The 26,278-nt window shown below is 40.4% G+C and overlaps 2 protein-coding genes across 8 annotated transcripts in view; both read left to right on the top strand.

The window, feature by feature from the left end:
- The first annotated feature begins 386 nt into the window (after positions 1-386).
- LOC102291500 (kinesin-1 heavy chain) lies at positions 387-25,277 on the top strand. The gene is made up of 26 exons (XM_005918041.3): positions 387-769; positions 6,729-6,816; positions 6,937-7,010; positions 7,094-7,198; positions 7,741-7,789; positions 9,202-9,257; positions 9,355-9,442; positions 9,535-9,659; positions 9,856-9,960; positions 12,141-12,286; positions 12,573-12,721; positions 12,824-13,011; positions 13,325-13,393; positions 13,608-13,814; positions 15,107-15,250; positions 15,370-15,561; positions 15,652-15,769; positions 16,284-16,339; positions 16,815-16,924; positions 17,141-17,242; positions 17,394-17,454; positions 18,126-18,197; positions 18,393-18,497; positions 18,672-18,888; positions 19,422-19,557; positions 19,817-25,277. Exons 1-26 carry the CDS (start codon positions 644-646, stop codon positions 19,818-19,820), a joined length of 2,892 nt encoding a protein of 963 aa, XP_005918103.1. The 5' UTR covers positions 387-643; the 3' UTR covers positions 19,821-25,277.
- Positions 24,869-26,278, top strand: part of LOC102290368 (rho GTPase-activating protein 12) — a 58,779-nt gene continuing 57,369 nt past the window's right edge. For 6 of the 7 annotated variants that reach the window (XM_014332323.2, XM_014332322.2, XM_014332321.2 and 3 more), the window contains exon 1: positions 24,869-25,066. The gene's annotated coding sequence lies outside the window, so the exon portion shown is untranslated. The remainder of the gene's footprint in view (positions 25,067-26,278) is intronic. The other variant, XM_005918036.3, reaches the window with a different exon arrangement.

Below are 26,278 nucleotides of genomic sequence, written 5' to 3'. Positions count from 1 at the left end.
CACAAAAGGAACTCAGCCAACAGGTGGATTTGACAACATCCTCTTTCTGCGAGGAGACGGAGCTAACTACTGCATCTGCTGTGTCACCAGTTTTATTCATACATCATTTTAATGCTGATTGCTTTCTATATTGTTCTAATTTCTCATCTATTAAAAAAATAATTACAGGTGTGCCATGTTTTTAACTTAAAATACAAAGTATTGAGTGATGACTACAAGAAATGATCTGAAATTAAGTACAAGTGAAAAGTGGCAGCAAGGTACAAATACTTTAAATACTTTGGGCAGCTTCTGTAAGCTTTTGTGTGTATTTGCTGATTAATGAAGATTTCACTACAGAAAAACAGTAAGGAGGGGAGCGCCTGCCGGGGTGACGTCATTGTGATCCACATCCACGGTAGCAGGAGGGGTGAGGTGGCCAGCCGCTGATCCACCGGTATCATGGCTTCCTAACAGGACGGGGGGAAGTGACTGAGTGGAAAAACAAGGATTTTTGTCTAATGTCCAACTGATCATCGCCCTTTCTAGAACCTGAGATTGGGACAGAGGGGCTCGGCCTCCCTTTTCGCCTCTCACGGCCGCCCCTGAGATCCAGTATATACTTTAATTCTTCTCGTGAATTTCCATTCTTGAACCGTGGAAGATGGCCGACCCGGCGGAGTGCACCATCAAAGTGATGTGCCGTTTTAGGCCCCTGAACAGCTCCGAGGTGACCAGGGGCGACAAGTACATTCCCAAGTTTCAAGGGGAAGATACCGTCATTATCGGGGTGAGTTGATTTGTGTTGCTACCTGTTTGACAGAGCCCTCCGGCACTGGCAGCCGTACGCCATTTTTGTCTTTCGTTGACGGCAGTTAGCACCTTAGCCTGGTAGCTAGCGGCGCTAACCTGCTCACGGTTGCGTTGTTTCGCTGGCCCTCGGCTGGCGCCTCGATTCAGTGGCTCACATATAACGTGCTAAGTCTTCAGCTTTAATTTTATATACAGACTCCGGCAGGATTTAATTCCACGTTTCGGAAACAAAGCCCAGTAGTTGTTGTCATAAAAATGTCACCACTCGCGGTTGCCCTGTCATTGCTAGCGAGCTGTCATTCAACAAAGCCACAAACACAGCGACAGGTTAAAATGTCGTCGGCGGCCGCGCGCTTGCCTGCCAGTCCCATCCCTTACAAACTACAATATTATAACGATATAAATTATTCATAGAGTGTGCATCTGTAACGATAACTCTATTATGAACAGTTTTCGTCAGCATAGGGCTTTGGAGCGTAAGCCAGCTTTGATTTGGTAGTGGCTAGCAGGCTAGGCCAGCTGGTAGTTGACAGATTAGCTGGCCTCGGCTAGCTGGCTAGTATTAATACTGTAGCTTAATCAGAGCTAACATCAGATAGCCGACCAACTGGCTGTTGAACCAACCCTTCTGCAGACCATGCAAGTTTATCAGAGTATTGGATATGAGGGTGGGAATGAGGAAGAGGAAACGTGGACACACAATAACTGGGAGTGGAAATGTCCATTATCATGCAGGCCAGTTGTAGTCTGTTGGACTAAAGTGACTGGACACATTGCAGTGCTATCTTATAAAATCCATGTGTTTTCTTTTCAGGATGTTTAAACTAGAGTTTTTTGTCTTTAGTTTAATTACCCCCCTTGCACTTGATAAGGATAAAAGGCTTTGGAACAGTTACCATCACAACAAAAGAAGGAAATGCCTTGCAGTACCACGTTACCTCCATTTTACTAAACCAACAAAGAACTTGACTTGAGAACCATTTGCAAATAATGTGCACTTGATGCTTTGTCATCGCAGGCCTGTAAAGCATGTCTAGAGCAGGAGCTGTTCACACAACTTGATGCCCTGCCATTGCATGCCTCTACACAAAAGGAAGTTACCCAATCTTTATGTATTTCACAGTTACTTGTAATTAAGAAGCAAACAGCCCTAAACCTGAACTGACATATAAATTTTACAGTGTATGCTCAACAGGTGAAAGGGAGTGGCATATTATTTGAAGAAAACGTGGTTAAATATTAGTTTTTCTTGACGGCAAACTGCCTCACTCTTTGTGGACTTTGCTATCTTTATGATATGATCACCAATGGAAATACAGCTTTAAGAGAGATTACAAGGCAATAGAAACTTGTCGTGAATTTGAGTCACGTCTTCTCGAGTAAAACTACTAATTTAGGTGGTGATTGTAGAGTACAACACAGCCATTCATTTCCTGTCATGCAAAAACAGAGATGACCGTTAGAGCTGTGTGCTGAGTTCTTGAATAGTTTTGCTGACAATGACTTCAGGCCTCCAGCTAATAGCAGGCACACTGTCTGTGCAGCTAAGGCATGATGCGGCCCTGCCCAGTTCAGAGTGCCAGTCATAGTGGCAAAATACCAGTGCAGATTTTGAGAGACGCAAGTGTTGCGAGCCAGAAGCGAATAGTCTCTGTTGGTAAATCTGCTTCGAGAAGTACAGGACCGGCAGCAGCTCAGGGATCCTGTGTAATCCCCTGGTGTTTTTCTCTCCTGGTTACCAGCTGTTGGACCAATCAGAGCAAGTGGGCGCTGGGCAACCACTGCGGGTGGGGAGGGTAATTATTATGGTGATGTATTTTGTTTTGCAGATGCTCTTAGCTCATACTTTATGTCCTTTTTGAAACAATTCAGGGCGTGGACTCTGAGCTGGGACTGATACCTCAGCATCAGTGCCCACACTTCCAGCTGTAAAGAGAAGCAGCTAGACCAGTGCAGACCATTTTGATAGTGCTTAATGCTCCTTTTTAGCTTTGATATTTGCTGATTACCAGCACACTTTGTCTTTTCGGAGGAATTCACGCAATACATCAGAGTTCCCCTGTAGCTCACTTTTAGGTACTCCCAGTCTTTTGGCTTGAAAGCGAGAGGTAGATGAAGTTTCCAGATGAGGTGGTATGGGTGTCGTAACTAGCTTGATTTGCCAAGAAAGCTTTGCCATCCTAGTGTGAGTGTGCAGCAGGTGAATTATTCATGCTTGCTTTCGTTCTCCGTCAGTGGTACACAGAAAGATCAGGTCGTCACCCCCTTCCTTTGCTTTTACGTTTGCTATTTTCATACATTAGCCTCAGATGTCCCTCAAGAACAGCTTTGAGGTACTTTTACAAAGTGTAGTACTGCAAAAGCGTGAAAGATAAATGGGAGGAAAATTATGCAAAAGAGGATATAAAAGGAAATGTTGTATAAAAAATTATATGTACTGTATGTACCGTATGTATATGAGTGCATGTGTGGTGGATAAAGAGCTACACACTAGTTTCTCCTCTTGGAATTGTTTGTTTTTCCCAGTGGGAAATAACTAAACATTATAATAAGATGCTTCTCAAGTGAGCTGCTGGTGGCAGTTGGTGGATAGTTCTGCTCCGGAAATATGGCCATGACATGACCACACCTGGTCCTTCACCTGCTGTTAGAGGAACCTTCCAGCTCACATAGAATTTCCAAGGACAGACGCAAGCTGTAGAGTAAGGTGGCAGCACTGAAGTAGGTCCTACGTCCTAGGACTCCTAGACGGCTAGGTGGTTAGCAGCAACTAAACTCTTAAAACGAGAACTTTTTGATTACACATGTAAATGCTAAAATGAGTCGCTAGTATTGTTGGATGGTCTGCCCAAGTAAGATTGATGTGTTTGGTAGGGTTGTCACAATACTAGAATTTGAAACTCTGTACTGATACCTCGGGAAATATTTGATACCATATTGTTTTCACAAAGGGGAAGATTTTGACCCCACCCTGCAACAACCGAAGTGATGGCAAAGTCATCTCTCGAAAACTTGTTAATTTAACCTGTTAATTTTAATTTTTTCTTTCCCAATTTGAAGTTAGAGTTAATAAAATAAGTATTTAGAAGTTTTTACAGAGTATTTGGATCATTTTATCACAGATCATGAAGGTAAAATATGTTTCAGAACCTAGGCACTGATACCTAGGTCACAAACACCAATAATACTTACTCTCTAAATAATTGAATTATTTTATAAGAAGAACAGTATGAAAAAGTTAAGAATAAACACATAGTTAACGTTCATCGTCTATCTGCAGCAGTGTGGTGTGAAGTTGTGAATCGGCTGGAAGAGGCCACTGTTGGTATCGACACTGTTGCAAAGGTGTATTTTAATTCGATATAAATTTTTAGTATCACTTAATACAGGAGTATTGATATTTATGTATATAATTGTGAAAACCCTAGTATGGAGAAACACAGGATAAAAAAAGTGCTTATGCAACATATAAGATGAGATAAATCAGATATACTGTATTTATCCCAAACCATGGGAACTTACTGTGTTCCAGCAGCCAAAACATTAACCATAACAACAAAAAAATCTAAATAACATAAAAAAGCTAAGTAAAATAAAACTGGACAAAACGGCGAAATCAGGTTAAAAAATATGCAAAAGGAGCAAATTGAAACAGAAATGATATGAAATGGTTTGAAGATTTTCTGTCCTTGTGACAGCAGCACTTAAACAGATGACAGAGAAGATTGAAAGCAGTCAACACCTTTTATTTTTTTCTGCCATATGTAAGAAAAATCCAGATTTGGGGAAAAAACCCCATGGCTGTATCATGCTTCGAATATTAAGATGCATTGGGTGTTGGTAGAATAATCTAATTGTAGCTCTATTGTCTAAGATATAACTTAATACTCCTGATAGAAAACCATCAGGAAGCAAGGGGTGTGACAGAGCACTCATAAATACTCTAACAATACATTTCACTGCAGTTACAATTACAGACAGTAATCCCATTAGACATAAGTGCAGGTAACAATGAGGACTTTAAAGTCAAGCTCTGTTGTTTGCTGACAGCGTCTGGCAGTCCTGATAGTGGCTCAGCACTCTTGTTTTGGGTCAGTTTCCGGGATGTGGCTAACTGGAATGAATTACAAATGTCTTAAGATGCTGCCGGTAGGTATTGCACAGAGCTGTGCTTTAGATGCGACCGTCTGTCAGGAGGGGATTATGAGCCGGTGTGCAAATTGAGGACATCTAAGCACAGCTGCAGTCGTCTGAATGATTCCAACACCGGTAAACAGGCTGTTGCGTTTGCTGCCAGGCTATGAAGTATCTGTGACTTCACCTTGAGTAGTGAATGTGTTTGCTTTTATTCCTGGCCTCAAACTAGTAAGCTAGTAAGTGGAGCCTTCAAGGTGACAGCAGTTGCTTGTCGTCATTTTCATCTTCCTAAACAGGTGTTAACGCTGAATCTGACAGTAACTTACCTGCTGCCATGTCTGTTTTTAACCTGGGCTATCACTAATGAGGCTCTCTTGTGCTCAGACTGTTAACACATCACAGCTACGTCCTCGCCTGTACGGCTGAAGACAAGATGAGAGATCCAAACCTTCAGAGATAGCATGCCATCCCAGCTGAACTTCAGATTTGCTTGTAGCATTAGTTTTATCGCCCTGCAGTTCATCATCTTCTTCCTCATCTTGCACTTCGTCATCTTGCCAGCTATTGATTGCTATCTGACTGAAAGTCTACTTTGAAGTTTTGACTAGCCTGTGGGTCAGAGTGAGATACACTTGGCTTTTTTGAAGCAGGATGGCTCTTAAATTAGCACTAAAAGCTCAGGGTATACTTTAGTTTATTTCAAATGCTGGGAGAGAGATGTGGGATGAGAAAAGCTATATTAGATGGGAAATGCAAGCATTTAGAGGTTAACTAGAGTGCAGCTGACAAAGGATGAATTGGGTGGAGAGTAAAAAAATACAACAGTATAAAAGCCGCCAAGGTTTTAGTTTAGGTTTATTTATTTATTTTTTCCAACATCAGATGACATCCATCCTATTAAAATACATTTCCTGGTATCTTTCAGTTTTCTCTCTTAAAAAAAAAAGAAAAAAAAAAGGAAAATGTGTTTGGGGAAAAAATGCTTTTAAACACTTAACTGATGAAACACACCTAAAGTACAATTAACAGTGTTTCCCCACACGTAGACTTTACAACCATTAATGATTTTACTGGTGAACAATGCTGCCACTCTTTATTTTTAAGGTTCAGTTACTGCTTACCAGCTAGTCCTTCTGGTGTCATGTTCTGCCATTGGCAGGCTGATCAGAACCATGTACTGGCGAGTCTCTTGTGTCACGATCAGGGGTCCACCCTGACATCACCATCTACCATTATGATGGTAGGCCTTATGTTGTAAGCTAGAAGGCCACAAAAAACAGAACTTTTGCAGCAGGTGGAGAGGCAGTTAGTGGGCTGCTCCACTGTGCTGTGAAAGACTGCAGAAGAAGAACTACCGTCACCAAGTGCAGAACATCTGTAGCAAGAAACTGTTTGGATAAGCAGCTGATTACTCATCTGTTATTTATTGTAACAAAGTATTATTTAGTAATCCAAATAAATAATATTGTGTGGTGGGTCCCCATGTCTATCTTTGAGTTACTGTAGATGAATCTATGCTGCTGCTGCTGGACATTTTTTTAAGTTTGTATAACTTACAGCCTGCTGGACAGCTTCCATCAGGAAACACCTATCTGATTCTGGGTGGGAACATGGTCCGTAGTGAATTCCTATTGTGTCTGTTAGTGAAAGAAACTATTGTACACACATCTGTTTACAAAACACAAGTCGGTTTATTTTTCAGAGATTGCAGATTATTGGCTTTCTTTTTTCTTTTTTCTTTTTTTTACTGTCATTAATACTCCTCCTCCTTTTTTTTTTCTTATTTTTTCCCCCTGCAGGGTAAACCTTACATGTTTGACAGAGTGTTTCAGTCAAATACAACACAAGAACAAGTGTACAACGCCTGCGCCCAAAAGATTGTAAAAGGTGAGGGGTCGTTTTTATTTTTGTAATCATTTTATATTTGTTTGTTTACAGGCATTTACACAGCAGATCAGATGAATCTTTGCTTTACTAAGTTCTGAGTTGTTTTGGGTTTTCTTGTAGATGTTCTCGAGGGTTATAATGGGACAATTTTTGCATATGGGCAGACATCATCTGGTAAAACACACACCATGGAGGTAAGGATGGCCTCCAAGTCTTGTCTTCAATAAAATTTTCATTTGACTTTGAGACATTACAGTAATTTGTTCTGTTTTCCCAGGGGAATCTCCATGACACAGATTCAATGGGAATTATCCCCAGGATAGTGCAAGACATCTTCAACTACATCTATTCCATGGACGAAAACCTAGAGTTTCATATCAAAGTAAGAAGACGGGATGCACAATACAGTGATCCAACAGATAAAAAAAGTTTTTTATAAAAAGTGCAGTTTTTACTCCTTAAAACTGAAGTTACATTTTCAGATATATGGTTAAGATCTGAGACTATGAGTGCAAGAGACAAGCTGCTTAGTTCCTTCTTTTTTTGTAGCCTGCGGTTATTCTGTATTTCTTATGCCTGAGACAATATAAGAGACGGAGAAGGGTGATATGCTTTGAACTGCAATGTCATATTTCCTGCTTGACCCACCTCCTTTGAGCTCTGCTCTTATGTTAAAGCCCTTACTGTGAAACTGTACTAAGTACCAGATTTTAACTGTCTGCTGCTGCTGTATTTGAAGTATGTGTGAAGAAATGAATTAAATCATTTAATCAAAAAGATCCAAGAAACAATTACAAACTACACTCTTCAGACCTTCGCACATCTTTCTCTTAGAGTAAGGCAGATCGATGAGTGTGCATCTGGATTGTTTAGTTTGTTCCTTCAGTTTGGCCCTGCATAATGAGATTGTTTATCTGTTTACAGGTTTCATATTTTGAAATCTACTTAGACAAGATCCGGGACCTTTTGGACGGTAAGTGTCAAACATTTCTCATCTCCTCTAATTGTACCAAACTTTGGTAACACATGTCAAAGGAGAAGTCTGTGAAATGGAAATTAATGAGCAGCAGTTAGAAGCACGGTGTGGCAGTTGTTAGCTGTATATGTACAGAATTGCAAATGTAGGTAATTTTGTAAGTGCAACAATGTATAAAAACATCTAAAAACTAAGCATAGGAGCAGGCTGTTTCAAGAGAAATATTTCTTTTGTTTATTTGTATTTTATTTATCCATGCTTACACATTTTGAGTCATATATGTTTACACTATCAAGTACAACTTTATAAAGTGCTCTATGAATAGTGGGATGATGTATACTTTCTTTACCAAGTCACTGGCATCTTGACTCAAGATAGCAGAAATAGAAAGATGACCAAAGGGAGGGGCGGTTTTTAGTTGGTTGCATGAGGATGCAGAGTCAGGACAAGTGATTTTACTGATGCTTACTGAGGTCTAGCAAGCTTGTTAACATGTGAGTTTGTGGCCTTGTTTTACGTATCTTGAATTGCCATCTTCACTGTCTCAGTGAAAATTGCAGGTAAAGGTAAAGAAAGAAACTTGCCATCTTTAATTCAAGATGCACTGTATTATCAAAAATCACTACTACACAAGTCCGTAGCATGCGTGTTATGCTAACAGTACAAGTACACACTATATATTCATATCAAAATGAGCTGCAGAAGCTGATCCTCGGTGTTTTGTTGTGTCAGTTGTGCTGTGCCTTAAATCTCTCACAGTACCAGTTCTTATATTGCCCTACATTGCATAATAAGGTTTTGTTGTCATTTTTTAATAAACTACGTGTTTTATTATTAATTGTAAAAAAGTTACAGGTCGTCATATTTCTTGCTGATTGGGTTTTTCTGGCTTTGTTTGTTGTAAACGATCTAAAAGGAAATGGTTTAGAAGTCCAAGACAGTGAAGATAGATGTAGAAATGGCAGAAGACTGAACACACATGAAGATATGAATAATAAAACTTTCTGGTCGGATAAAGGGCCTTTATATGGCCAGTGCAGGAACAGCGAGTATAATGGGTCCATAAGTTTCAATACATCTACAAGTCTCGCCACTTGGCAGCATTGTGAAATGCCACAGGGCACTAATTTAGACAGTAATTTTGAAATGTTATCTAAATTTAATTTAATTTGACTGGTCACTGGAATGTACATATACAGAGAAACTAGTCAAATATTGACAAAACAAAAAGCACTTGTTTGCTGTTTTATGGTTTTAAAGGCTTTTTCCCTGCCATTTCTGTTGCATCTATAGATTTCATTTCAGGATTCTTTCTAATGTCATGGCTTTGTCTTTTATAATGCCTTTGAATTAAATGTTTATAGTTCAAAATTAGTTTGTAAGGCTGATTTATTCCAATTTACTTCCAGTGTCAAAGACCAATTTGTCAGTGCACGAAGACAAAAACAGAGTACCTTATGTCAAGGTGAGACCTACTCATATATATCAGATTTCAACAAACTGGTAAAACCTGCTGGAAAGAGAAGACCAAGAGTCTAACCTCATGTTTTCCTTTTGTAAAGGGCTGCACTGAGAGATTTGTCTGCAGCCCAGAGGAGGTCATGGATACAATTGATGAAGGAAAAGCTAACAGACATGTAGCAGTTACAAGTAAGATACCACCCTCTGTCATGAATCTATTTACTGTAGATTTTGTATTTTATAGGCTGATGATGTCTGACCCAATGTCGCCTCTCCCTCAGACATGAACGAGCACAGCTCCAGGAGTCACAGTATTTTCCTGATCAACGTTAAACAGGAGAATACTCAAACAGAGCAGAAGCTCAGTGGAAAGCTCTACCTGGTAGATCTGGCTGGTAGTGAAAAGGTAAGCTGGAACATTTGTTACATATTGGCCTCAGTGGTATTTATTCTGCTCTAGCAGTAACTTAGTGATAAATTATTGTAATATAAATTGTTCCTTTGTTTTTTTTGTGTTTTTTTTTCATGTAGTGGCAAATAATTCAGGCTACAATCCATTCTTTTTGTTGACTATTGAACTTTATTTATTCTGTGATTCTCAGGTCAGTAAAACAGGTGCTGAGGGAGCAGTGCTGGATGAAGCCAAGAACATCAACAAGTCCCTGTCATCCCTGGGAAATGTCATCTCTGCATTGGCTGAAGGAACGGTCAGTACTACTTTGTTATAGATTTTAGACTCTTACTGTGATTCAGCAGTGTAAAACAAAGGAGTATTTTTTTTTCTTCCATTTAAACTTGAACGTCCCACCATCCTAACACGTGCAAATGCAGCTGATGTCAAAGAATGTAGTAGTCACCTCACAAATTACTGAAGAACTACAAACTTGCAAAAACTACCTAAAAAAACAAAGCATTTGAGGCATTTACTAAAAGTTCCCTTGTGGCCCTCAATCATATACCGGCTCCCTAAATGCTATGAAAAGCCCCGCTTTTAAGAATGCTTCAAATGTGTGCCAATTTCTCCTTTTTAAGAGGTCTGTTTATGAGTATTTTTTGATAGTGTCTAGGATTTTTATTATTTATTTTGGATGAATAATTATCCATTTGGTAAAGGTGTTTTATATTTGAGGTCTGTCTTTGGTTCAAAACATTATGAAAAATAATTTGGTTTTCACAGCATAATGTGGTGTATTCAGCATAATAAGCATTAAATCTGTTATAACCTCAGGCTATGCTCTTTTGCCTCATGCTTCTGTTGCATTTTGAAGCAGACAGGCATTACTGTTATTGTAGTAAACAGAAGCAAAGTCGGTACAGACCAGCTGCACAACCCCAGGCTTGGTGTGCTTGTTGAAAAACCACAGTCCTTTTCTGTGGTCTTGATGTGAAAGTAACATTTTCAGCCTTCTACAGGTTCTTTGTGCTGCAGTAACACTTACGCAGATTAAAAAAAAAAAAAAGCAAAAACATTTCTCCCAGCAATTTTCATTCTGATTTCACCCTTTTCATTTTGATCAACGATTGGTCTGATGTAGAGACTCTTGGCTTTGTAAACAACCTGAGGCGGGCAGTGGTGTAAAACAAATGAGCTATTGTCCACAGATGTCTTGCTTACCGTTACTGTGTGTAGGAGTGTGATGTATAGGAGGCCGTTTCAGCTTAGCCATTTGGATAAATGTGAATCATATATCAAGTTATTATTTAAATGTCCGTTTTTTCTAAACTTGTGAGACCTGTAATATAGGCGGATAAAGGTTTTTAACCCTCAGCTGTAAAAGGCTGATGGGGTATTGTCGTCAACAGCGATGCCTCTAGCCTAAACCATGCCTCATGACCAAAAAAATATACCCAACTTGTCCACATTTCAAGCATTCAATATGTCTTTTAGTGGTTAGCTTTGTCATTGCTAACCATTAAAAGACATATTGACATCCAGTTGATTCTTTTAAAAATAACCTATCAAAACCAAGTGGTAGAAGTTGCTCAGGCAGGTCAAGTTAATGTCAGTGCTGGTTCCAGAACAATATAAGGACTCAAAATGCCCTACCAAATGGTTGAGCAGAACATTAAAGGGTTGATGTTTTATTCAATATGACTCAAACCGACTCACTGCCTCGGCTAAATGGAGAGGGGATTTCAGAAGGGCCAGGGCACAGGCATGGACCTATTTCAGCTGTAAGGGAGGCAAGAGCAAGGTGATTTGAGTGACTGAGCCCAGAAACTTGTAGGATTGGTCGCGATCTTTGTGTGTGATGAGATCAGGCAGGAAGAAAAGAGGAAGACCTGAGAGGTTTGGTGTGACAGACGAGAGTGTTAGGGATAGGCTGAGTAAGTAGGTGATCTACTGTGGCCATACCTAATAAGAGAGGGGCCGAAAGAATAAGAAATTTTACCTAGTTAGTATTGTTAATATACGCTGTAAATTTGTAGGTAAATCATATTGAAAAAAGCTGACTTCCAGGCCTTTTAATGTTTCTTCACTTTTTATTGGTTGTTTAATTTCTGGTAAATATATTAATTGACTGCGCCTGTCCTTCAAAAGTGTCCTCTGTCAAAAAGGAGGTTGAGTATCTCTGTTGACAATGCCACCTTCTCTGAGAACCTGATGCATGTCTTATCCTGTCACTGATATTAGTCACTAATGTCAGTGACTACACATGTGCTGTGGTTTAAAAAAAAAAAAAGCTTTTCTTTTTCTCTAAAGCTTTTATTTATTAATTTTATTTCAGGGAATTGAGCTATATGTGATGACTATAAAACATTTAGTTATTATTAATCCTAATTTCATATTTATGGGATTAATTGCAGAGCTGATGTTTTACTTGTGTTTGAATACAAGTGTGCTTTTCTGTCATTGAATTTTATGTTTTTTGTTGCCCATTTCAAGGCTTACATCCCTTACCGAGACAGCAAGATGACCCGTATCCTGCAGGACTCGCTGGGCGGTAACTGTCGAACCACCATTGTCATCTGCTGCTCACCTTCCTCCTTTAATGAGGCTGAAACCAAAACCACCCTAATGTTCGGGCAGAGGTCAGTAGGCTGATGGAAAATTTTCAACTGTGTTGGTTTTGTCAAAACAAATCAGCTTCATGTCCCACTTTGACATTACAGAAAATGTTTTCATATAAATTAAGCAACTACATTAGAAAATGTAATTATAAATATCAGATTTACAACAAAGCAGAATATAAAGTTATAAAAAAAATACTTGTTAAGTCCCAGATGGTGCATTTATGTGCTATTTTCCTTGTAATGAATAATGATGCATGAGGTTTTTCTCTGGTGGAAAACAAAAATGTATTTCTTCATAATCCAGAGCAAAGACCATCAAGAACACAGTGACAGTGAACATTGAGCTGACAGCAGAGCAGTGGAAGCAGAAGTATGAGAGAGAGAAGGAGAAGAACAAGACCCTGAGGAACACCATCACGTGGCTGGAGAATGAGCTGAACCGCTGGAGAAATGGTGAGGCTGTCTTCTAATCCTTTCTCAGTGCCGTTTATGTGCGCATGAAAGAAACAACTCTTCTTCCATCTACTGAACACACGTTTTCCTGCTGCTCCTCAGGTGAGAGCGTGCCAGTGGAGGAGCAGTTTGATAAGGAGAAAGCCAACGCCGAGGTGCTGGCCCTGGATAATGTTATAAACGAAAAGGCGGCCTCAACGCCCAACGTGCCCGGCGTTCGGCTCACTGACGTGGAGAAGGACAAGTGTGAAGCAGAGCTGGCCAAACTCTATAAACAGCTGGATGATAAGGTGCGTTTGTCAACCTGTGTGTGACAGGTTTTAAACAATTACTACTTAGTAAATGTGAAAATGCGACAACAGTTAAGTTATACCAGTAACTAAAGATTGATTCCCGTCAGACTTTATTCTGCTTCCTTTTCATTGGGAAGTAGAAGTCTGTGTCTTCTTTTGAAAATCTTCAGTTATTAAATGAGAAAAATGTTCCTTTAATCATCCAGACCATTCTTTGTTTAACCAGTGGTCTTTCACCTTGTAATTGTCTACTTGTGGTGTTTGGCCTGGCGTAAATGCTGATGTTGCTGTCTGTCTTTACCCTTTACAGGATGAGGAAATCAACCAGCAGAGCCAGCTGGCTGAGAAGCTGAAGCAACAGATGCTGGACCAGGAGGAGGTGAGTACTGGAGGTCTAACAGGTGGCGTGGAGGCACAGATGCAGAGTGAACTCGTGATCTTTGTAGCTTCACAGGAGCGAGGAAAAACGTGAAGCTGTCACATCACTATGAAAAATGTTTTTATTGGACTTAAAATGCAGTCAGCTTTCCTTATTGTTGCAATGACACGTTTAAAAGAATAAAACAAAGTTAAGCTGCTTTTCCTTCATCCAGCTTCTAGCCTCTTCCCGCCGTGATCATGAGAACCTCCAGACAGAGCTGAACCGCCTCCAGGCGGAAAACGAAGCCTCAAAGGAGGAGGTGAAGGAGGTGCTGCAGGCTCTGGAAGAGCTGGCTGTCAATTATGACCAGAAGAGCCAAGAGGTGGAGGATAAAACCAAGGAGTTTGAGACCATCAGCGAGGAGCTCAGCCAGAAATCGGTGAGCCCGGAACAGATATCAGCATGCTCATAGACTCAGTGATACTTTAATTTCATTCAGGTGCCTTTTACGTGTCCTTTATAGTGGCCATGTTAATATGCAACACACAGACACAGCGCTATAATTAAAGCCTTTAAAACCTGCGGGGATTAAAAACTAGAACTGACACATTCACCCGGCAAACATGTGCATATTAATTGGTGCTGCAGAACCTTTATTTCTGTAAGTAACTGAACCATGTTCCATAAAGTGGAGAAGTACTTGGCAGATTGACTAAATGCCTTCATTCTTATTACGTGCCTCAAGGCAAAAACATTAATTTATGATTTTACAAAGGTAATTACACCCTCAAATAAGTCTCAATGCCTGTTTACAAGAACGTATTGAAAAAGCAGCAGAGGAGTGAGGGAGCAATGCCAGTAGTAGTAGTAGTAGCCTTTTGCCACATAAGTTGTCGTGTGCAGGGTCAGAGAATGTGGAGGAAACTTTAATTGGCATGCATTGATCCAGTTTTTTCCGCTTGCGGACTGGAAATCATTCTTGTCTGTACAGCAGAATCCGTCTGGATATTGCTTCCCTGACCTTTTTTTTTTTTTTTTTTTTTTTAAAATCTAACAGACACATATAAAAAATAACATAAGTTTATGGAATTTATATCTATCAGTATGCTAATTAGATCAAAATGCATAGAATAAATAACATAAACATAAATAACATGCTTCTCTCATTTTAGCTCAGTGTGAGCGTCAGTAGGTCACTAGTTGCTGTTATTAATTATAGGTTCACCTGCTCACATACAGCTGAAATAATATTAATTGCACAAGTTTTACTTGCAAGTGCAATAAAATATTCCCAGCATGTGCTATACTTGAACACAGTGATAGAGAGATGCCGGACAGGGAAAGATGAACACGCATGCACCAGTACACCGGTTGTATTGTTGTATTATAGAGAATAGCACTGAATTAAATTCAAATATTGGTAAGAAGCAAGAGGGACAGCTCAGGCTGAAGAGCTTGGAGACAGTTGTGAATATATTGGACAAAGGAATATTGAAGATGGAGCAGATAGGAAGGAGGAAAAGAGGAAGACCACAGAATGTATAGATGTAGTGAAGGAGGAAGTGCAGATGGTTGGTGTTGGGCTGGGATAGGGTGAGATGGAAGTCGTTTATCTGCAGTGACCCCTAAAAGGGATCAGCCAAGAGAAGAAAAGGAGGAGCAGTGACAGCGTTAGTGCTGAATAGTTCAATAGCAGTTAACTTTGTATTAATACTTTCTCTTTTCTTGCAGTCCATCCTGTCATCTCTGGACTCTGAGCTTCAGAAGCTGAAGGAGATGTCCAACCACCAGAAGAAGAGGGTGACTGAGATGATGTCATCACTGCTTAAAGACCTAACTGAGATTGGCATCGCTGTAGGCAGCAATGACATTAAGGTACTGAGCTGATTTCTGCACTTTCTGGTTCAGCTTCTATCCATCTTTTCCAGTTTTTGTTCCTCTTTTTCTCATTTCTTTTCCCACTATGTGGTCTTAACGTCGTTTTTTCATTTCAGCAACATGACGGTGGCAGTGGTCTGATTGATGAGGAGTTTACAGTGGCCCGTCTGTACATCAGCAAGATGAAGTCAGAAGTGAAGACGATGGTGAAACGCTGCAAGCAGCTAGAGGGAACCCAGGCAGAAAGCAACAAGAAGATGGATGAGAACGAGAAGGAACTGGCTGCCTGCCAGCTGCGCATCTCCCAGGTATGTGGAAACGAACCAAAAACGGCACAGTGAATCACGGCTTTCACTGGCACCTATGTATTTACATGTGCCTCTTTCCTCTGTCCAAAGCATGAGGCTAAAATCAAGTCCTTGACTGAGTACCTGCAAAATGTGGAGCAGAAGAAGAGGCAGTTGGAGGAAAATGTGGATGCTCTCAATGAGGAACTTGTCAAGCTCAATGCTCAAGGTACGTCACTCTATGAGGGAAGGGCAGGAATTAAAGCACCGACACTGGAACTCACTCAAAGTCTGCTTTAACCTCCTAAGACCTGAACTCTTCCACGGCATGGATTTTTAATTTCTCTTTGATATTTGGTCATATTGGGGCCCGATGAATGTAAAAACAAAGAATTAACAGATTTATTTTTTTTACCTTATTTTTGTTTTTAAGAAAAATAAGAGCCGGATATGAGGACAGTATAATGTCCTTGTAAGTGGATATCAGGCCCTTGTAGAGCAAAATTCAGTATTTTGGTCTAAATAACCCAAAATGTGATGTCCACATATGTGGACGCCAGGTCCTAGGAGGTTAAGACGACGTGCAGTCTAGCAGAAATAAACAAGCTTTCACGGCTGGTTAAACTCAGTGCGGTTTCCTACAGAAAATAATGAGTTTACTTTGAGGATCTTTTGTACAATGCATTCAGCACTTTGTCCTTTTGATGTCAGTGAATAATGGGGAATTGTTTTCTGTTATGCAGAGAAAGTCCATGCTATGGAGAAAGAGAACGAGATCCAGACTGCCAATGAAGTCAAGGTGTGTTCCTCATTCCCAATAAACAGGATGTTAAAAAACAAACAAACATCAGTTTTATTTTAGGGAAGTATTTTATTATTGACAGGAAAATTACACACTCACGTATTTTATTTTTAATTTCTGTTTCTTAATTTTATTGTCTTATTTCTGTGTTGGTGTGTGTTTTTACCTTTATTGGGCTGGCTGTTTCACATCAGCTGATGACGGCCAGAAGAGACATTAAGAACAAGTGGTCCTTTGAGTCTCATTTTGTCCTGCCATATAATAGTGTGAGATCAATTGTGGGTACATAAAATGCTACATAAAATGTTCTCAGTGGCGGCCTTTGGCTGACTATTGTTACTAAAATATGTCACTCCCATGCTAATGCTAAATGTCATCCTGGTAATTTTTTGTATCCCATTATCATTTTGCTTGTTTATTAGTCAGTGAAACTTTCCTTTGAATCTGATTATCTGTTTATGTCTGTGTTCAGGAAGCAGTGGAGAAGCAGATCCACTCCCATCGTGAAGCTCATCAGAAACAGATCAGCAGCCTGAGAGACGAGCTGGACAACAAGGAGAAGCTCATCACCGAGCTGCAGGAGTAAGGCTTTACAATGTCCGGCTGCCTTTGTCGTCAGTCTTTGTCTGTGCACATAGATGCAGTAGTGGGACATGGAAACCCACAGTCGAACAAATATTTATGCAAAGTTTAAGTGAAACTGCATGGAGGTTCATGAGAAGAGTAGAAAAAGTGCACTCAGGACTTGGATATGTTGACTGAGACATACTGATTATGATTTTATTTTGCTTCTTCTAGTCTGAATCAGAAGATCATGCTGGAGCAGGAGAGACTCAGAGTGGAGCATGAGAAGCTCAAATCCACCGATCAGGAGAAGAGCCGCAAGCTGCACGAGCTCACGTATGTTTACTGTCCACTGGCTGCCATTTTCTGTTTGTTTTTCTCTTCACTTTCAAGATGCAACAAAAAACAACTCTGTCAACGCACAGTTTTGTTATAGTTTTTTAGAATTTCATATGTGATGTATTATTGTTCTTTTGTTCTTCTTCAGGGTGATGCAGGACAGGAGGGAGCAGGCCAGACAGGACCTGAAGGGTCTGGAAGAGACAGTGGTGAGTTCATTGAAATTGACTGATAAATGAAGTACACGGGTTTGAACAGTCTGACCAGGTGTCTTTGACTACTCAGCTTAGTATTCTTTTTAATCCCAGGAGAAGGATGCCATCTGCTTTTATATTTAACTCCCTTGATCTTATTTTGAAACTTTGGCAGTCTAGTCCCCGTTTCCTCTTCCACTGGCTCGCTGTAGTGGTCGTCATTGTTATTCTGTTTTACCAAAGTCCAACTCACAGTGTTGGACTGCAGCACTCGGTAGTCTTTGTTCAGCTCTGGAAGTCCTCTGAAAGCTAGTGCGCCACTCTAATCAGAACATACAACAGATGGAGAGCTGTGCTTTGCTGAGGTCTCTCCGAGGCTGAGGAGCAGAAGCCTGTGTCCAGTCCACAGTCCAGTACTGTGGAGTTGAAGATGACTTGTGGTGCAGAAGAAACATTGGGCAGCCGATTCTATTACTGCATGATTAATTTATCACAAAATGCTCTGCTGTTAAAATATTTTGAGAGGAGCATGTTATGAACAGCATTATTTGGCATGCTTGTGTCTTACTTTTGCATACATACACACTACCATTAAAAATGGGATTCACCTTTGTAGGAAACACGCTGTGTTTGTTTCATTATTCCTGCAAATGAGTTTAGAATACACTTTTCTGTTTTTATTTCAGGCTAAAGAGCTGCAGACTCTGCACAACCTGAGGAAACTCTTTGTCCAGGACCTGGCCACCCGAGTAAAGAAGGTGAGCATTCACAGGATGACGGGCAGCTGACCAAGAAATATTTATGTCTGTAGAGAAGAACTTTGAGTTTAAAAAGAGAGAGAGCACACCAAAAATCACATGCAGCAATAAACAAGGATGTGGTGACAGATGGGAGGCGTGTATATTAATCTCTGTTCATGAGTCACATCTGTATGTTTTTTTTATTTTGTGCAGAGCGCTGAGATGGACTCAGATGACACAGGTGGGAGTGCAGCTCAGAAACAGAAAATTTCCTTTCTTGAGAACAATCTTGAACAGCTCACCAAGGTTCACAAACAGGTACAAGACAGATGTGCACACCAACGTTTTTCTTTTGTTTTTGTTTTGTTTTTTTTGTTCATGCCATATTTTTGTTTGCCTGTTGTAGCGCAACTCATCTTCCCTTGTTGGCACTTATGTGTGAAGCTAAAATGACTAAATGATTTCCACGTTTTCACGCAAATTGTCCCACAGCTGGTGCGTGATAATGCAGACCTGCGCTGTGAGCTTCCTAAACTGGAAAAGCGTCTTCGAGCTACGGCTGAGCGGGTCAAGGCCTTGGAGTCTGCTTTGAAGGAAGCCAAGGAGAACGCCGCCCGCGATCGCAAGCGCTACCAGCAGGAAGTGGACCGCATCAAAGAGGCCGTCAGAGCCAAGAACATGGCCAGGAGGGGACATTCAGCCCAGATTGGTTAGTAGGAATGAACAGGGCGAGGAACACCCCTCACCATTCTTCCTTTTAATTACGACAGAAAGTCAACATTTTAATTTGATGGTGGCTCAAAGGAGAACATCGTGTTGCTGTTTTGCAGAAGATTTTGCTAACCTGTATATGAATATCGTTTAAATAGAAAGCTGAATTTACTTTGGGAAAAAAAATACACCAGCTTTGTGTTGGTGTATTTTTTTTTTTTTTATATCTACTGGATTTCTCAATTATTTGATACCAAATATGAGTATTTATTTTTTTATCTCTTTAGATTATATGTGTTGAAAGGTACTTTAATGGGAACCTGTTAGGCTTATGTCTCTGCTTTTTCCCCCTGAAGTTCTCTAAGATTAGCTTTGTATGATTGACAGTTCAAAATAATCCACATTCATCTTATACCAGGCCTCGGTGCATTCCTGCTGTTTTGGCTCCACTGTAGCTTTTGTCTGATTGGCTGCCTGTCATAAAGCAAACGGTCGTCTTCTAAAGGTAACTTGTCTTCCTCTTCTTCTCAGCCAAACCCATCAGGCCTGGGCAGCAGCCAGTAGCATCCCCCACCCACCCCAACATTAACCGCAGTGGAGGAGGCTTCTACCAGAACAGCCAGACGGTGTCCATCAGAGGAGGGGGCAGCAGCAAGCCTGACAAGAAGTAAGTAGTTTGTAGTTGTTAGGTTTTTTTTTTGTTTTTGTTTTGTTTTTTCTCACACAGCAATTCTTAAAAGTACACAATAATGCATCAAAAGCCAGGCATGGTAGACTTTCATTAATATCCAGGAGTACTGAAGATATCCTGTTAAAAATCATTTTTATTTATTGTACAACTGAAAACTTAAGTTAAATGAAAGTAGTCTTCACTAATGCACTTCACTAATTTTTTTTTTTTTTATATATATGTTTTTATTATGTAGCTGAAGAGCAGCAGAACAGAAGGACGACACCACAGAAGAAGCCAATATCACCCCCCGCCCACCCCGACAGCCTGTCATTCCATTACAGCGAACAGACTCCTCGTCGCTGCTTTGGAACCACGAAGGAGTTTCTGAAATATAAATATATATATATAAATATTCCCAGCTTGTACAGCTCCAGCCCCCCCCACCATCACACCTCCACCTACCCACCCCCCTCTCCCCGACGTTCTAATCATGACTTATCTCTTTTTCTCTTACTGGATATAATAAAAGAAAGAAGACAACCGTTTTAATTTACAAAAAGCCAAGATAATATTCTTATTCAGGCAACCAAACGCAGTCTTGAGCGAAGCCTCGGCGAGCGAAGCCTCGGCGAGCGAAGCCTCGGCGAGCGAAACCGCAGCGCAACTCGAATGTGTAACTTCGGGTTTGTTGATTTTATTTAGTTTTTTTCTTTTTCGTTTTGCACAGTCTGTCGTCATCTGTCGTCGTGCGAGTAGTTCTGCACTGTGCCAAGCTGAATGTAACGGTCGAAAGATCCAAAAAATTCATAGAAATAAACGCCTAATACTAAAAAAGACCAAAAAAAACGAAGAGGAGACCCTACAGTGAGAAACAGCTTGACCCTATAAAGCTAACCTCTGTACAGTTCATTGTTATTATTATTATAATTATTATTATTATTATCATTGGCTGTTAACCACACTTTTCTCTGGGTAGATTTTACATGCTTCTTTACGGGAAAAACAAAAAGTACAAAAAAATGTTTTGAATTGACTAGATGGCGTCGAGCACTACTGTTCTGTCTGATCTTGTTGTACAGTTGTAAAATTGGCACTACTGCACACGTTTCCCTGGAGAGACGAGGCTAAACACAAGGATTAAACTAAAGCCAAGAAGACGTGCAACAGTGTACCGTAGGTGTATTTACCTAAATACCTGTGGAGGCCAACTGTTTTTAATATTAAGTTAAAAAAAAAAAAACTATACTCGTTAATGGTGGCTTCATGAGAAGGATGCAAAGAATGTAGAATGAAGGGAAAAGAGAGGAGGAGGATCCGGTTAACACAACAGACTTCCACCTTTTAGCATAGCCTATGCTACGTAGCTAAATGTACTGTTTTTACTTCTCTCAGTGGTTAATAATGACGTGTTAATGGAAGCTGTTTAATATCTCTCTGCACATTGGAGCACATAGATTGCAAGTGTATAGATGGAAATAGTACACAAAGCTCGTCCTGTCCTCGCTGGGTCCCTGTCGGTAACTCATCTCCTTTCACTCGTGTATTCAGGACCTCTTCTTTTTTGGTTCTTGTTACTAGTTTGACTGTTGAATCCCTACAGTGTCATGTTTTCTTTTTCAAGGGTGCCTCGCTTCTTCCGTCTTCCCTCCCCACACCTTATAGATTAAAAGACCCGTAACTGTATGCGCCCCCTTTCGGTTATAAATTAGCAGAGTGTCATGCTGGGTTTTATGTACTGTATCTCTTTCTTTGTTCCATAGATGGTGTAGATTTCTATTTCAAAATGGGGGGTAATGATGGGCGGGTGGAGTGGGATCGTTCAGTTGATGGGTTAAACCTTCGCCGCTGATCAGCCAGTCAGGGAGAGCGGGGTCTATAATTGCACAATGATCTTCTGTTATCATCTGGAGGAAGGGTCTATTTAACTAAATCTAACCAGGGGTGTAGATTTTTTGTGTTTTTGTTTTTTGTTGTTTTTTTTTTAGTGGGTTTTTTTAAATTGTTATTAATTTCCCATCACATCTTTATTTTAACCCTGTGAAGCCCCACTGCATTTGGCAAAGAGCTTGTTGTGATTGTAATCCCAGCATGAGAACACTAACATCTTGTGCAAGTGCAATATACTGTAAAATACACTGTATATCAGTCGGCCGGCAGGTGTGATCAGGGTGTGGTTGCAGTGGTAGTACCTGCCCAATCCTCCTTTTTGTGTTGCGTTTACTTTCACTGGTGTCAAGTCCTCGGTGTGTGCTCTCTTTCTTTGATCACTCTTTCTGAAAAGCTGAGACATGTTGCAGATCTTTTGTTTTGTTGTTTTATATAAACCTCATATTCTATATCAAATCTACTGCAGCTGCTGTAATGGAAAGTTAACAAAAGTGCACAGATTGTATAAAAAATCACATATGACCCAAAGTTTTGAGTTTGAAGCTTTTTAGGAAGACTGGTCAAAGAAACTTCTACTGAAAAAGGATACGTTTTGAGACTGGTGGAACGAATGTAGCTGGAAAACAAAAGGAGGGGAAATGATTTTGACTAAAACCTGTTATCTCCATACAGGAAAGCTGGGTGTAAAACAGCACTTCTTTAGCTGCACTCAGATAAAAACACTCCACATGTGGCTGTTTTTGAGTGGAGGAGGGGAAGAAAAGTTTTGACAACTGCTTGTTGTCGCTGAAGTGTATTCAGTTGTAATAATTACGCTCTGCAAGATGCAGGGAGGAGTAGCTCCCTGCATCTATGACAGGACAGTGTTTGGTGTCTTATGGAGACGGTTTATACCCTCTGTGTAACCTTCTAGATTTAGCTGAGACATTGCAGCGTGGACCTCAAGATGTTCATCCTTTGACCTCCCACCAAAACTGGACACGAAATGGGGAATAAATACAGCAAAAAGATAAATACGTGTGTTTACCTAAATTAAATTTTGCATTAATTCTAAATTAAAAGTGTAGCCACTTTTTTTTTATTACTGTGTAATAGTTGGTCAGTTTTTAAAAGGACAGTTTTGGGGCTCCATCAGTGGACAAGGTACTGGATCATTCCTGGAGAACTGGGGCACAAATGGCTGGGCTCTGATACGGACGGAGACGGGACGTTAATGAGATCAGTTTTGGATTGACTGCATGATGTAAATGTATGTGTGATTAAATAATTATGAGGAAAAAACTGCCCCCTCTGTGTTCTGTCATTTGACTCTTGTGAATGTGGAGATGGGTTTCACGTGGCTGTTTCCCTTTTACGTACATACACTGGTCGACTGTTTCTTTTTTTTTTTTGGTTTGTGGCTTTGTTCTGAGAACTCTCCTGGAATTAGAGATGGGGTCTTCTTTCATGCTTTAACACAGTCACTTCAAGCAAATCCAGGTACATATAAAATATTTCCCCAGTCTTAAGTGGAAGGATTTGCCACTGAGTGGCATCAGCCCACTAGATGGTTTTACAAAGTGTGAAAATTGCTGTGAGGAAAGCTGCAGTTAGCTAACACAGAAAGACAGCAACTCACACCTACAGCCATTTTAGAATCACCAATAAATCCAATTTACAGTCATGGCAAAAAGAAAGTACACCCTCTGTCAGTTCAGGTTTTACATATAATTAAAGAAGGGCGTAAAATTTGGTGAATACGACCTCAGATGAATGAAATACATGACGTATTGCATGAAGATGAAGCCAAAGTGCAGAAGCAGTACACCTTACTGCTTCATCGTGAATTAAGAGGACAAGTAGCATATGATCATTTGCAAGTGTGAGTGCCTTGACTAAAGCAAAGGTCTTGGCAGTTTGCTGGTCTGAAGCATTTAGGTGTGTGTAAACACAAGGCCAAGGAAGGAGGGACCAGCAGTGGTCTTAGAGAAGCAACTTGCTGCCCATTATATTTAAGAACTGACAGGGGATATACTAGCTGTCCTGATGACTGAACCCATCTTTGAAAAGTTTGCAAACACAGAAAAGTGCCAGTCGGCTGGTGGATTCAAACCTGTGTGCAGTGTGTCGCCCAGCACAACAACTAAAACAAGTGAAAATATAGGACATTTTCTCAGTATGCCGGGGATGTCCCAGCCACAGTGGGACACCTGATTCCCCCAGACTCAGGATGTTAAAGTTGTAAATAGTAAAATTCTATTGTTTCTTGGCCATTGATCAGTGGTCATGACAGTCTGCATGTTAATGATCATGAAACTGACCTCATGACCCCATTGTTAATCAGTGGTGCTAGGTTTGGTCTTTATGCAAATGTACTGTTTATAAAGTCGGGGAAACCTGCAGTCGGCTGAGACTAAAGAAGTCACTTTGATGAGTAATGAAACATTTCTCCCACTGAAAACACAATGTCCAGATCAGCAGAATCAACTTTCTGCGATACTGTATCTTTACAAAACCTTTGCAGTTTTTGTGCTTTTGTAGAGCCGCTGTGATCCATGCATACTAACAAACCTGTAATAACTCCTGAGGGAATACTGATGCTTTTTTCTTTTTAAATAGATGGTTCATTAAAGGCTCATTTGAAGTAAAATCTTGGCCAAATATGCCTCATAAACATCAATGACTTTGATTTCTGTTGTTGCCTCAAGCGATGGGTGTCAAACATGCAGCCTGGGGTCCAAAATGGCCCACTAAAGGGTTCAAACTGGCCAACTGGATGAGTTTGTCTTTATAGTGTTTATAAAAATAAGACAAAGTTAAAAGTAGTGTAAAACTTTTGATGTAGAACAGTGCAGCTTTTGGTCCCATTTGTAGATGGGCTGTGAATTGTAACACACAGGGAAAGGAATGGGCATTTTGTAAACCGTAAAATGATAGTTGATTGATTGTTCATTTGCTGGTCACTCACTTGACAGCACATTGGGCTGATTAGCACATTGTATGTGTGCCATGAACTAAAAGTTGACACAATTTCTTTTTCGTTTTAAAAGCAGACACAATTACGCACAATGTATTTGTAGTTCGCGGTCATCACCGCCAGGTTGCGCTAAATCCCCTTTTGTGTCCGGAACACCTGAAAGTTCGAACCATGTGTATAACTCACAAACAAGAGAAGAGGTCTCACTACGATAGCTAGTGATTAGTCATTAGCCACTTACAACTACAGCATTGCCTGATAAAATAGTGCTAAGTTTAATTAGTTTGTTAAATGTGCATGTACAAGACCGGTGACTATGGTAACTTACAATTAGTTAAACCGGAAAGTTTTATTTTTGTGTTTTCCGGAAAATATATAGAATAGCACGTCTTGTCTGCATAGACGATCTTTGCTTGAAGGTAGTTGCGAAGTTCTCGGGGCAAGCGACTCCACGGGAGCGAGCACTGCTGTAGATTACACACCGGCTAGGGAAGAGCAGGACGGACTGGAACGCCGCTCTCCGACAAACCTGACAAGTAGGGAAATAGTTTCACACGGTGGCCGGTCGACGGCGAAGTTTACTGGGAGTTTGACTACACCCGGGAGCACCGTCGTGTCGGTGTGTTCCCCCCTGGGAGCCAGCGGAGGAGGTAGGTGAAGGTGCGTATCTGTGCCTCAGTGCGGGACACTGAGGAATGCTGTAGCCCTGAAAGCTAATTAGCTAGCTAACGTTAGAGGGCAGATTAAAGCAAGACCGAGGAGACCTGCGAGCTGAAACTGAGAGTTAAGACCACAAAACGTGACGTTAAGGTGAAGGTTAAAGCTCTGTACCCACAAAAGAGCCCAAAGCTACTTTCAGACCTAATATATATAAAAAAAAAAAAATCAGAGAAACTTGAATCCTTTTGGGAATACCTTCTAAATTAGCGTTAAGAAAGCGCAGAAATCAGTGTTTACTTTTCTAAGGAGTGTCTTAAACAGATGTGTTATAGTACTTTTTGACTGGCAGGGTTAACCTTATTACCTGAGAGCAGTGAAATGGATCTACCATAGAGCAGAAATCCTCCCGCTCACACTTTTTTAAATATATGAAATAGTGATAAATGGCTTTTTAAAGTTGATCTGATCCTCGTGGTTTGAAAGCTGCCGTTTAAATCACAGTAGAACCTATAATCATCACCTCAACGACACAGTCCTATCATGAATATCATGAAAAGAACCTTTAATTGTTTCAAAAATGTTAATTCTCTTAAGTTTTGAGGTGATTTAGAAGCAGATGTGTCTATGCCATTAATGAAAGTCTTTCTGACCTTAAAACTAAACTTGTACTTTTTAAAGGGCATACGTGAGTGTCAGTTGAGCAAGTAGTTAGTTATTAGTTATTTGAGAGTTTGGATAATCTCCTCCAAATCTGCAATTTATGAAAATAAAGCAATATTTGTTTATGAAGTGAAAAAGCAACCAATTTAAAGAGACTGTTAAAGCATTTTTATTTTATTTACTTTATTTTTGTAATGATGGGCTTGAGAAAACCTTGCTGGTGACAGAGCTTCACGTGGTGAACAGAAGAGAGATTTTCTATAAAACCTCTTGGTCTTATTGTGGCCAGCATGCCTTTAACATGTTCTTTATTTGTGTTTTGCTTAAAATGTGTACTCTGATTTCTTTCTTTCTCGATTGAGGGAGCTGCAGCTGGCCGTAGTTGGTCGAAGTGGTTCAGGCTGTGGCTTTAACAGTGATAGGGTGGGGGGATGCCGTGGGGAGCTGATTTTGATTTCTCTAGAAGAAAATTATGGTGAGAGCCAGTGTCAAAGTAGGACAGCCAGTGCTGGATCCAGGCTGTTTGAGGCAGCTTGGGCCTATATTTGGTGG

The sequence above is a fragment of the Haplochromis burtoni genome, unplaced genomic scaffold (genome assembly GCF_018398535.1).
Source record: "Haplochromis burtoni strain Fernald_Lab_line unplaced genomic scaffold, NCSU_Asbu1 Contig_27, whole genome shotgun sequence".
NCBI lineage: Eukaryota > Metazoa > Chordata > Actinopteri > Cichliformes > Cichlidae > Haplochromis > Haplochromis burtoni.
Note: the sequence above shows the minus strand (reverse complement) of the source record. Positions and strands in the feature narration are given on the sequence as shown.

Bases quoted from the DNA above. Each gene is read 5' to 3' on its own strand.
- LOC102291500 (XM_005918041.3), top strand. From the start codon at position 644: ATGGCCGACCCGGCGGAGTGCACCATCAAAGTGATGTGCCGTTTTAGG. The intron at 13,012-13,324 runs GTGCGTTTGTCA...TACCCTTTACAG, and splicing joins ATAAACAGCTGGATGATAAG to GATGAGGAAATCAACCAGCA. The intron at 17,455-18,125 runs GTGAGTTCATTG...TTTTTATTTCAG, and splicing joins AGGGTCTGGAAGAGACAGTG to GCTAAAGAGCTGCAGACTCT.